At 41.3% G+C, this 12,652-nt stretch overlaps 1 protein-coding gene and 1 long non-coding RNA gene across 6 annotated transcripts in view; one reads left to right on the top strand and one right to left on the bottom strand.

Annotated features, from left to right (window-relative positions):
- The window catches only part of LOC116689561 (uncharacterized), a 414,017-nt gene that overhangs the window by 107,184 nt on the left and 294,181 nt on the right, over nucleotides 1-12,652 (top strand). The gene's annotated exons all lie outside the window — the stretch shown is intronic.
- selenop (selenoprotein P) lies at nucleotides 5,065-8,667 on the bottom strand. 5 transcript variants are annotated; one of them, XM_032516106.1, is made up of 6 exons: nucleotides 8,482-8,667; nucleotides 7,617-7,847; nucleotides 7,228-7,440; nucleotides 7,000-7,117; nucleotides 6,749-6,875; nucleotides 5,065-6,703 (listed from the first exon to the last, which is right to left on the bottom strand). In XM_032516106.1, the coding sequence occupies exons 2-6, from the start codon at nucleotides 7,817-7,819 to the stop codon at nucleotides 6,174-6,176; spliced, it is 1,191 nt and encodes a 396-aa protein (XP_032371997.1). In that variant the 5' UTR covers nucleotides 7,820-7,847; nucleotides 8,482-8,667; the 3' UTR covers nucleotides 5,065-6,173. The 5 variants fall into 5 exon arrangements, with proteins under 5 accessions (XP_032371997.1, XP_032371998.1, XP_032371994.1 ...); XM_032516107.1 differs by having other exon boundaries at nucleotides 5,065-6,646; XM_032516103.1 differs by having other exon boundaries at nucleotides 5,065-6,875.

The following is a 12,652-nucleotide window of genomic DNA, read 5'->3' as shown; positions in this document are numbered from 1 at the left end:
TGATTTGATATTGTTCTCTTACCAGTTGAGCCCTTCTGGTTTTGTGTGTGTGATTAATAAGCTTTGAACAAGTTACACAATAAATGTATACAGCATCTTAATCATATTGCATATGTCTTTTTTTGTAATAATAATAATGTATACTTCATTAATCCCGCATTTTACACTCTGTTGTTATTACACACAGGACTGAATTACACACATTTGCTCAGTACCTATACATGGACTAAATGGAGAGATGTCAGAGTGGGGGGGCTGCCCATGGAAAGGCATCCCCGAGCAGTTAGGGGTTTGGTGCCTTGCTCAAGAGCACCTTGACAGTGCCCAGGAGGTTAACTGGCACCTCTCCAGCTACAAGTCCACTACCATACTTTGGTCCATATGGGGACTTGAACCAGAGACTCTCTGGTTCCCAACCCAACTCCCTACAGACTGAGGTACTACCACCCCCAATCAGTTGTCCTTCAAAATAAAAGAAGACATTTTAACTGATTTTAAATAGATAATTCCAAAGAATGTTTGTGTTTCTAAACACTCATTAAATTGGACTCAGTATTTGATTAACCCAATAACATAATGTGTGTGCTGGAAAAAATTAGATTTTACTGGGTTATCGAGATCAAGTTACTGTAATTTAGAACAGTATTCTATCATGGATTCAATTTAAATTGTAACTGGCCAAACTCTGTTCAAAAGACCTCCTTAAAGGAGAATTCCGGTCGATTCCAACACGTAGCTCTGTTGTTTGTAAATGTGGAGTGCTGTCAGTAGAGAGAGAAACTGAACTAATCGGTGCTGCCTACACCGTACTATCCTCCTGCTAGAGTTAGCACCCAACAGGCTTAAACAGGGCAAGTTATAAAAGTGCTTTTAGCCGCTTAACATGTTCAAAATGTCATTAAAAGTGCCTGCCCATGTGCAGTGATTCCTTCAGAGTGAACACAGTGAATCTGACTGCTGGAGATGTGAAAGTTGTGCTAATTCAGCCGTGTTTAGTTCCTGTTTTGAGACGACAGTTAGAGAGGTTAGGGACCGTCAACAAACTACAACACAGAAAAGAGATAAAACAAAAATACGTAGTCTATCAATTTAATGATTAAATAAGGTAGTTTCTCCAAAATTACATCAATCATAACTCATCTCTTGCTAGTTGTACTACAGCACTTACTTTTAAAAATAAGCATATTCCTATTTTTGAAAATATGGTTGTATTGCTTTTCTGTGTTGTAATTTGTAGACGGTCCCTAAGCTCTCCTCCCAGTATCAACACAGGAACTAAACACAGCTGAATTAGCTCAACTTTCATGCATTTCTTGAACATCTCCAGCAGTCAGATTCTGTTTAAGCCTGTTAGGTGCTAACTCTAGCAGGAGGATAACACGGTGTAGGCAGCACCGATTGGTTTCGTTTCTCTCTCTACTGACAGCACTCCACATTTACAAACAACAGAGCTATGTGTTGGAATTTACTGGACTTCTCCTTTAACTCACTGCCAACCGTGCCGTTACTGTAAAAGTACACAATCATCATACTGCGTAGTAAAGGTCAGCTCAGATCACTGACTAACATGCACACAGTGGCGTAGCACAAAATTCTCATTTCTCCATGGGTCTCTACCCACATCCACAGTTATTTTTTCTAACATCTTTTTGGGCCCTCCTCACATGAGGGCCCTGGGTACTCAGTCCCCTTTCCACACCCAGTCCGACACCCCTGCATGCACATAATATTCCAGTGTTTGCCCTAATTCTGAAAAAGACAATATTCCGACTAAGATGTTAACATAGCTAATGGAAGTATTCCACTAATGTTCCAGTTTACAAGTAGCCATGCAAAACAGGATTTTTTCAGAATTTACAGCGTCCCTCTTTCATTCCTTCAACCAATTTCTCAAAAACCTGTTGATGTCCAAGTCTTTGATGATGTTAATAGGTTGTGTTTCTCCCTATATGGTCTGACTCTGCAGCCTTGCAAACTGTTGGCTGGTTGGTCGGTTTACAGCAACCATAGCAACACACAGAGCTGACCATAAGCCATAAACTGCTGTAAAAACCCAGATTGAGACGCATATTCCGAATGCGCTGTATACATGTCCAAAGAATGCCTCCAAAACCCGAACAATACCCTTGCCTTAATCAGAAAATGCTATATTTGGATAAAGGCCTTATTCAGCATATCCAACCAGAACATGCCGTTTACTGTACATTACACATATCAAATTTGGACTGTTGTCAATTTCTGAATATTAGAATAATATTGGTGTGCATGTAAATGGATTGAATGACAGAAAAGGATGTTAATGAAGAAAATGTACAGCCCACTGTAGTCTGAGATTACAAATGCACATTATATGTGTCAAGAGAGGAAAATAGAAATGATGTGGTTGTAGGGTGGAGAATCTGAAATTGTTTGTGAGAAACACAGGTGTACTGTGTGTGTGTGTGTGTGAATGAGTTCACAAGTGTGTGATTGTCCCTCTCTCTCTCTCTCTCTCTCTTGCTGCTGGAGTAAGTGGAGAGGAACGGCCGCAGGAACAGTTGTGCATCGGGGGAAAGCATATCGGACAATTAAGACCGAGGCCGCTCTGTGTGGGGCTGATTGAATCAGAGAGACAGCTACTCACAGATCTTCGTCTCAGGACATTGCAGGTAATTACCCATAAGTCACTGTTCCCCTGTATTGGATCTTCAGCCCAATTACGCCCACACAGGCAGTTCACCTCGGCCTCATTTGTTACCTCCGGTTGCTTGTTGACCTTTTCAGACACACAGTGGGAAAGGCAATTCAAATACATTGTAGCTACTGAGAAAAGGTCTTGAAGACAATTTCACAGGTTTCAAGCTGTAAATTCACATCATAACAGCAAGATTAGCACAAAGTGCCAACAAAATGTACACAAACCAAATGCAGTTTTTTTATTTAAATAGAATAAAAGCTATTTTCTATTGTCACAGTCTATCATTGATATAATCAATGCAAAAAAAGATTCAACAAGTGTATCATTAACAGACTCAGGAAACAGTTTCTACCCACAAGCCATCTCTCTGATGAACAGCTGACTTCTGACCCACGGTGTCAAGTTCAGTTCTGGTCCATAACCCAGTAACACTGTCTCTACAGCACCTGTTTAATGGTTCCACTTATTATTCCACTTATTTAGTACTATTCATCATTCTCATGCTCATATCTCACTTATTATTTGTTATTCACTCATCGTTCTCATTTCCTATTTCACAACTGTTCATAATGTTCATAATGTTCATACTGTTCATATTGTGATTTAATAACATAATACTATCTATCCCAGTATCCTTTGCACTATGCTCCACATTTAAATAATTTTTATTGAACTCTTCATTGCACTCATGCCTCTAGATTGTTTCTGTTTAGAGTATGTATATTTTGTGTATTATATTACTGTGTATATTTTTGTTTTGGTTGTTTTTGTATGTGTAAACGCATTGTGAGCAACGATGCTCCAAAGAAAAAATCCTCGTATGTGTCCTCATACCTGGCAAATAAAGCTGATTCTGATTCTGATTCTGATTAATCTTCAATATGCGTATGCATATATGTCATAAACCAGCTGTTAGATGTGTAAAATTACAACTGACCAAAATAGGTAAAATGTGTAAAATTACAACTGACCAAATACTGGTCTTTCTGTTTTTTGTTTGATTTTTTGTTTCATTGTCCATTTTTAAATTAATTATATTTAAGGGAAAGCATTTCCTGAAATGATGAGAGCTCACTCACATCCCATGTAGTGTCCTCTTCAAGCTGACTTTGCCTTAATAAGAAGGATCTTTGTCGTCTCCAGACTGTCCAAAATTCTGCTGCTAGACTTTTAACCCACACGAGTAAAAGGGCACACATTACTCCAGTTTTAGCTTCACTTCATTGGTTACCAGTGATATTTAGAATGCACTTCAAAATTTTGGTCCTAACTTTTAGAGCCCTACAAGGACAGGCACCCCCATACATCTCTGACCTGATACAGCTGCGTACATCCTCACGTAGTTTGAGATCAACAGGCCAGAGACTATTAGTTGCCCCCCTTACACATTTTAAAACTAGGGGGGACCGTTCATTTCAGGTGGTTGCACCTAGGTTGTGGAACGCTTTGCCTCCTTCCATGCGCTGCTTAGATTGTGTGGAAAACTTTAAAACTCAGTTGAAAACTCTGCTTTTTAAAGAGGCTTTTAACTAGATTGTAGGGTGGTTAGGCTGGTCTTATGTGTACGTGTTATTCTTTTGTTTTTTGTGATGCATTGTATTTATGAGAGTTGTTAATGCTTCCTTTTGTTGTGAAGCCCTTTGTGATCTTCATCTGAGAAAAGTGCTATACAAATAAATTTTACTTACTTACTTACTTACTGACACTGTGGCATGTGCGTTTTCTCATGTAAAAATCAGAATAGTTAGAACCAATGGGATTGAAATTGCATGTGTTGGTAAATGTGTGCATAGAGGAAAACTCTAGAAATAGGGCTATCATGCATGATCCTTGAACATGCAAGAGTAATTCATCAGAATGGAAAAGCCACTTTAGTGGAGGATTTTAGGTGAAGAGGCACTCTGTTAAAAATAGATGGAGCTGTCTAGAACTGGTAAGCCTATATGAGGCCAGCAAGGAGGACAGTAAACTCACCAGCTGTTTTGAGTGTTGTAGTGGTTCACAGTGTAGACCTTCATCGCCATCTACTGACAAATATTAGGCAGAACAGCTTTAATAGCACACTTTTTTCCCCTGGATCTCCAAAATATATGTGACTTAAAACACTTTATTAATGGCATAATGGGCATAAAAGCTTGAGATATGTGTATTGCTGGATTTTAATTTGGATGGCATGCAACAGACTTTTATGACAATCATAAATGTATTAAGTATTGGGGGTGATATAACCCCTTGTTCTTTGTTGTTGTAACATGCATCCAACTTCCCAAGAGTCCCTCTCCCCTGCCCCAGACCCAGCAATTCTTCTTACACAGCAAATGTGTAAGTCACTATGCAGTTAACGTTATGTTCCAACTTTACCAAGAACACACACAAACTCAAAAAGTAACTCAACCATCTTTATTCAACTCTCCGTTTCCATGTTTGACAGCCTTAACACAATACAGTTCTCTGTACAAGCATCCGATTTTCAATGTTATTGTTATCTTTCCACAGAAACCTTCATTAAGTACTGAGTGTATTCCCACCATCCATCATCCATTGCTCCGCTTTCATTTCCCCTCTGCCCTTTTTCTAAACCATAGAGTCATGAATTTTTTTTAAGCAAGCCTTGTATAAATGTGTGTAATTTGCAACCTACAAAGCAAATCCAGAAATTGCAAAGAAAACATACAGGAACATCTAGCATTCAACGTTTGAAATGTGGTAAAATATACTCCTGCCATGTGTTTAAGCTTGCAGACTTAAGGAAAAAAAAAAAAGCCATTCATGGTGGTTACTGCCGTTACATGTAATCAAGAACAATAATCAATAGCTCGCGCTACATACAAACACATCATTGGGATAAACACAATTTGTTTTAAAACGTTTTTTATGACTTATTTTTCCCAGTAGCGGGCCAGTGCTTTCCCTTTTTATTGTACTTTCAATTATGTTACTCCCTGCCTAATTTTTTGCAGTATTTAAAGAATCTATCTTATTTTTTTTCTGTTCCCTCAAATATCCTTGGATACTGAACTTTGAGATGTTTGTTTCTCATGTTCCTAAACTACCTTCTCCCCTCTCTCCTGCCTGACTTCATACAGACGCCACTAGAGTGTAGTTTCTGCGCCTGGTTTCATAAAGGAAGGAGAGAGCAAAATGGAGGAGCTCATTTGTGAACATGACAACTACACTTCTGAGAAAGGATGAGAGCAACCCACTGACAGATAAGCGGAGACAGGAGAAACAAGTCCTATATTCTTTAAGGCTTAGTCAAATTATTTGCATACTTGTTGTCAAATTTGAAAAGTTAAGAAGTTGCTTAATGTGTTTATCTACTTTATTTAATCTTTATCAGTGTGATCCGGGACTCGTGTTCATCTATCTCATGCTGTCAGGGACTGCCCTGCCCTCTCCCAGGGCAATACTTGTTGGTAAAAAGAGCGCTTGGCCCCGATGTTTCTGGTATTAAAATGAGGCTGATATCAGAGCCAGCTTACAGCTGCTCTCATCCTCAGCTCACGCCTTGGGGTCAGGCTCATTGGGCTGGCTGAGGCTGCTGTCAGGCAGCAGGAGGCGAGCGTCACTGTCAGGTCTCCGCAACGTGAGTGGCTGCGTCGACTCTCTGTCCGTGTCACTGTCAGGAGGCGGGCAGCGCCTCGTCACAGTGTCATAGACCGACCAGTTGCTCGCTCCCTGCATCGCCGAACAGCCTGCGTCAGTGTCAGCATCAGCTGGCTTTGGGAGAGGCTTCGTTGTCTGAGCCTGCTCTCCACTGTCAGCTGTACTTTGACTTTCACCTAACTTCATTCACTCAGGGCTTCAAAGGGACCTCACGGACCTCCTGTGACATCTGCACCTGGGCTACATCTAAATTCTGTTGCCCTACACTTTGCTGGCCGACGCCATCATGGCTTCCATGGTGATGACCATGGTTGTGATCATGGCCACGGGGTTGAACGCCATGGTTAACCCCATGGTGATGACCATGGTTGTGATCATGGCCACGGGGTTGAACGCCATGGTTAACCCCATGGTGATGACCATGGTTGTGATCATGGCTCCGGGGTTGAACCCCATGGTGATGACCGTGGTGGTGACCATGCCTGTGACCATGACCGTGACCATGCCCAGTGTCTTCCTTCGCAGCTGGGGTAGCGTCTGCGTCAGGCAGTGCGTCTGCTTTCTCCACGCACCCTTCTGGTGTCTCAGTTCTCTGTGGAAAAATTAGGAAAGGAGAAATGACAACAGAGCCAAAAGAGATGCCAGTGCATCAAAGCTGTGAGGACTTAAGCATGTTTAATTTAATGCATATTCTTGCAGTTATGTGTGTTCTATACCTCATGAGTGCAGTCCCCACATATGCGTTTGCAGTAGGTATCTTTGATCGCACCCTCAACATGGCCTAGTCCAATGATGGAGTATGGAAGAGAAATGTGGTGGGTGAGGCGGCCACACCTGATGGCAAATTAAGACGAAAAAAAACACTTTGAGGATCAGAGAATAAAATATTTTCTTTTGATCTCCTTTGCAAAATATGAATGAACTATCCACTACAGGTAACAAACCTGTCATAAATGAGAAAGTCATCTTTCTGCCCGCTCAGTGTCTGCCAGACATCAGGCTGTTGCTCTTCCTGTTTGTAGAGCGTGATGTTCTCTGACAGTCTCTGTGCCAGCATGGAGTGCAGGCGCCGTGCTTGCTCCCCCTGCTGGTTAACGACCATGTAGACCACATCCTTCAGACCCTGACCCTCCAGCTTCTGGCGCAGGTCATCCATTCTGCTCAGACAAGGGAAATCCGAGTTTAATAATATTGAATACCATTACTGTAACACTTCCTGACTAACAAAGCAGTGTGAATGCCATGCTTTGCCATAGATTGTTGCTGGTGATGCAATGTAAAGTCCTAACAAGGTGTCTAGGTGGACATTGGCTAACACACGATGAGGACATACCTGGAAGCCTGCACCAAGCAGAACAATCAGCTGGCCTGGAAGAGAGCCAGCACCGTCACCTGGCCCATCGCCCCATTCATTGGCTCCACCTCCCCTATCTTCCAGGCTGGAGGCAGCTGACAGCGAGGCCCACCCCCATCACTCTCTGCACCGCCCCCATGGAGCAGGCAGAGAGTGGTGAGCAGGCTAAGGCACGCCCACATCCCTGTGGTGCCTCCTCACCGCTCCAATCTGCTGAGCAAAGAGACACAAGGGAGTGGTGGGGGGGATGGAGAAGTTGTGGAAGGGGTGAGAGAGAAGAAAAGGGGAAGGTAGAACATCAGAGATTGGTCAAACTGAGCAGAAAAAAGGGATAGGATTGTACAAAAGGTCAGAGAAGGGTTATCATTTTTACATTCTTCAAATAGGGACCCTCCCAAATAAAGCTATATAAGGGAGACTAGAGCAACTAGAAGAGTGAGCAAAGCAGTTTATTTAAGATTCCCAAATATGTGCTCATGTTTCTATACAAATGTAAGCTTGTGGATACACAGTAATTACTAAGGAACAGCATGCAGGTGAACAAGATGCATGCTTGAGTGCTAAAAGTTTAAAGTTAAAAATGCCTGTCTGCAATGTAATACCACATGCCAAGGTTATGTACGTGATGCAAATGTAATGACAAGGTTACTTTATATAGAAAATGGTACATTGATATGCAGTATACCCAATGAAAGGTATTGTGCAATACCCTTAGGTCCTATGTCTCAGCATATATCTATTTACTGTAGCTGTTAAAAGAAACACCAATTAGTACATTTTGCTTTCTGGGTATTTGCGGCATTTTAAGTAACTTGACGCAGTTTAAAGGAATTCTTTCACTTACCCTTTGATAAAAAGGTTCTGTTCTCTGTGCTCAGCTCTGCGTTGTTGGAACTCCTTGAACAAAAACAAGTCTCTTCCTCCACTACTCCCCCCTTTTTATACTCTGCCTGTTGTTTTTCTATCTGGAGGTAGGACAAAGTTCAACCCCAGCTGTGGCTGTATGCTGATGCCTACACTTTTTTAAGATAAAAAAAAAGTCACCTTGCATGTAAAACCCTTGTTGACAGGAAACATTTTTAATGAAAGTTTCATAGCAACTGGCAGTTTGACCAAATCCTTCAGCAGAAGAGTGTAAGAAGAAAGACTTGTCTCTTTATCACTGCCTGTTAAAATACTTTGCATGTCAGCCGTGGAGATAGTGCATGCATTTGCTTTGTAAATCAAATGCTATTACATTGTCTTAAGCAGGATTTATTATTGAGGTCTATTGCGAGTCTGCAATAACATGGTAGAACATTGGGCAATTCTGTTTTCCCCTGTCAGCACAGAGTAGGGAAGTGAAAAAGGACACAGGATGGGACTCTGGTCATGTCTCTGCAGAGTCCACAAAAAACACAGCAGGACAATATGAACAAGTGACACGATTTAAGCATTCCTGCTGGCACTTTGATACAAAGTACAAAGTAGGAACATATTAACAGGGTATTGTAAAGTACTGAACATGGGAGATCAAGTGAGTATGTTATGTAAAGTTAAGGTCAGGCCAAAAAAAAGGAGGAACTTGGCTCACCAAGCAGCAGGAGAAAAGGATATGGTGAACATCATATTGCCGATATTTAGGAGGATTGAAGAACCACAGAAGACAGTAGCTCCATCACAAAAAATCTAAAATCCATTAGCTCCTGAAGCTGATTTAGAGCTTAACTCCTTTAACTTGTACCTTGACTTAGGTCACGAAATAATTATTGCATAACACTGCATTAAAGGGACAGTAATCTAGCTATGCGATATCTACAGTTTATTAAAAATGAAACAGACTTTAAGGCTGTAAACAGCCTCAAAATCCAATCAGGCAGGTTAGATTGTCTGTCTGCAGATAAGGGCCATGCAGTTTTAGATAATATTTGCACTTTATAACTCAGTTCAGTTAAAAGTTTAGAACAGCAATTGTGAGATTATGGAAAACAAAAAAATAAGTTAAAATGGTTATGCGGATGACACGCAAATTTTCATAACCTTATCGTCCAATACAAAACAAAGTGCATCGGACAAATTAACGGCTGGATGTGCCAGAATTTTCTGAAAATTAAATGAAGGGAAAAACTGAAGTGGTAATTTTTGGAGCAAAAGAGGAACGATTATAAAGTCTGCGCTCAGCTTCAAACAACAGACAAAGCCAGAGAATCTTGGTGTAGTCATGGACTCAGACCTGAATTTTAACAGCCACATTAAGATAATTATGAAGTCAACCTACTGTCACCTTCAGAATATATCAAGGGTTAAAGGACTCATGTGTCAACAGGATTAGGAAAATCTTGTCCATGCTTTCATCTTCAGTAGACTTGAATACTGTAACGGGGTCTTTATAGGTCTCCCTAAGAAATCGATGTGTTTTATCTGTTTTTATTTTTTAACTGTTTTTTAACTGTTTTTGTGTAAAGCACTTTGAATTGCCCTGTTGCTAAAATGGGCTATACAAATAAAGCTGCCTTGCCTTGACATTGTGGTTTAACAAACAATAAAATACATTACAACACAGTGTGAATAGAAGTAACTATCTGATAGGGGATGGACACAATAAAAGAAAAACTTGCACAATAGACAATCTAAAACAATCCCCCTGCAATAAGTTCTATAATTGCAGCTAGTTGCTATAACCATGTTAGAGAAGTGTTTTGTGGTGATTTATAGGGTGTATTTTGGAGAGTTGTTGGTATCGCAGCATTCCTTTTATAACTCTACAAGATTTCCCACTTTCAGTTATCACAACTAAATATTTAAGTTAGTAGTTAAGACATTTGGAACACACAAAGCTCCTGCTTCTTGTGCTGATTTCTGGAGTTCTGCCAGGAAAACTTGTGGCAAAGTTAGTTCACTTAGTGGCATGCTTTAACACTTTGGAACGCACCTCGCTGATGGAATACACAAGCGAGAGATCAGTGTCCAAAAGCCCAATCTGATCCGCTGCATTGAGATGCAACGAGAATGACCTTTGACCTGCCAGACGGGTTTTCTATAACCCAGTGTTACTCATTTACAGTGTCAAATGCTCTTTATCAGGACTCACTGACCTGCATATAACAATGTGAATCAGTAAGTTGATAATGGCATATATTCATAACGCTAGACTACACTCAAACATTAAAGAAACAGGTTGCACAATATTTTAGAAACCTATGTCAGCAATTGGATGTTGTCTTCTGTTTGGTGCAACTGACAATAATTACAATCAAGCACCATGCTGCAGTATATGCCTCCCACTCAACCTGCTACCTTTACTATAACTCCTTTTCTTAATATATCACATCCTCCACCTACATGGTGCACCCTGCCATACAGCTCATCCATGTTTTCCCTTTCATATTATGTCTGTGCTTGTAATTTGTAACATATCATAACAACATGCGCCATTATGTACAGTTTGTACAGTTCACTCCTATTGTCTATAATTTGGAACACAGTAAACATTCATTCATTTATTGCATCATCATCAAAATGTAAGTGTTTTTCAACTTTTTGTTTGTTTTTCTTTGATACAAACATCTCGGGATTAATACAATTCTGTGTTATCTGATGTCCCCTGATTTTAACCTTATATAAAGTTATGCATGCCGAGACATGTATTGAGTACCAAAAGCAAACTTAGTTGTGATAAGTAGCCTATGTTAAGCTTAAAATTATTCCGTCTTCCTAAGTCAAATTTGAATGCAGCACTTTTTTTGTAATAACTATCTTGTATTTTAATAGTCTGGTTTTGAATGTAGTTGTTCTGCATTCACAAGGCACATTATGGAAATGTTCAGGGTTATTTTGATAGGAAGGATGCATTTTTTTCAATTGCTAAACGACAATGGGCACAACTGGAGCTACATGTTCAAAACTCCAGTTCATGTAAACCGAACTCTAGTGCATTTTTCATGGCTTGAACATAGTTTTTAAAACTCTACACACTTATCTCATGACTTTAACCCCTACCTGCACAACACTGTGAATTTAAAGCACTTTGTTCACACACTGCTGTCAAAACTGTTAACCAACACATTCAATGCAGGATTGATTTCAGTCTGGTACATTTCAAACACTGCTGATTGCAATTTCAAGTAAAAGACTTGTTTGTGAACACGTACTAGATGGTATATAGGGAAAACTCAGAGAGATTTTTTTTTGTGAAATAAAGAAACACCAAATAAGAATGAATCAATTATACACTGTACTGTTCTAGAGAAACACTAAACAGGTAAAAGAGCAGCCCTTATGTTTTCTCGCCCTGCAATATTGCCAGGATTAGGGTGGCACCTAGGTAAATCATGGTTGCAGCTGTCGTTGTGGTCCTGCTAGCCTGCTACACCCTGCTATCCTTTGCTACACCCTGCTACGCCCTGCTATGCGGTGCAGTGTCCTGCTACGCCCTGCTATGTCCTGCTACGCGGTGCAGTATCCTGCTACACCCTTCCATGTCCTGCTACACCCTGCTATGCCCTGCAGTGTCCTGTTATGCCAGGCTATGTCCTGCTACGCCGTGCAGTGTCCTGCTACGCCCTGCAATGTCCTGCTACGCCCTGCTATGTCCTGCTACGTGGTGCAGTATCCTGCTACGCCCTGCTATGTCCTGCTACGCCCTGCTATGCCCTGCAGTGTCCTGTTACGCCAGGCTATGTCCTGCTACGCCGTGCAGTGTCCTGCTACGCCCTGCTATGTCCTGCTACGCGGTGCAGTGTCCTGCTACGCCCTACTATGCCCTGCAGTGTCCTGTTACACCCTGCTATGTCCTGCTACGCCGTGCAGTGTCCTGCTATGCCCTGCTATGCCGTGCAGTGTCCTGCTAAGTCCTGCTACGCCTGCTATGCCGTGCATTTTTCTGCTAAGTCCTGCTACGCCCTTCTATGCCGTGCAGTGTCCTGCTAAGTCCAGCTAATGCCTGCTATTCCTCACAGTGTCCTGCCACACCCTGCTACGTCCAGCTTCGCCCTGCTTTGCCCTGCTTCACCCTGTCATGCCCTGCAGTGCCCTGC

This window comes from Etheostoma spectabile, chromosome 5, assembly GCF_008692095.1.
Source record: "Etheostoma spectabile isolate EspeVRDwgs_2016 chromosome 5, UIUC_Espe_1.0, whole genome shotgun sequence".
In the NCBI taxonomy this organism is placed as follows: Eukaryota; Metazoa; Chordata; class Actinopteri; order Perciformes; family Percidae; genus Etheostoma; species Etheostoma spectabile.
This window is presented reverse-complemented; position numbering and strand designations above follow the sequence as displayed.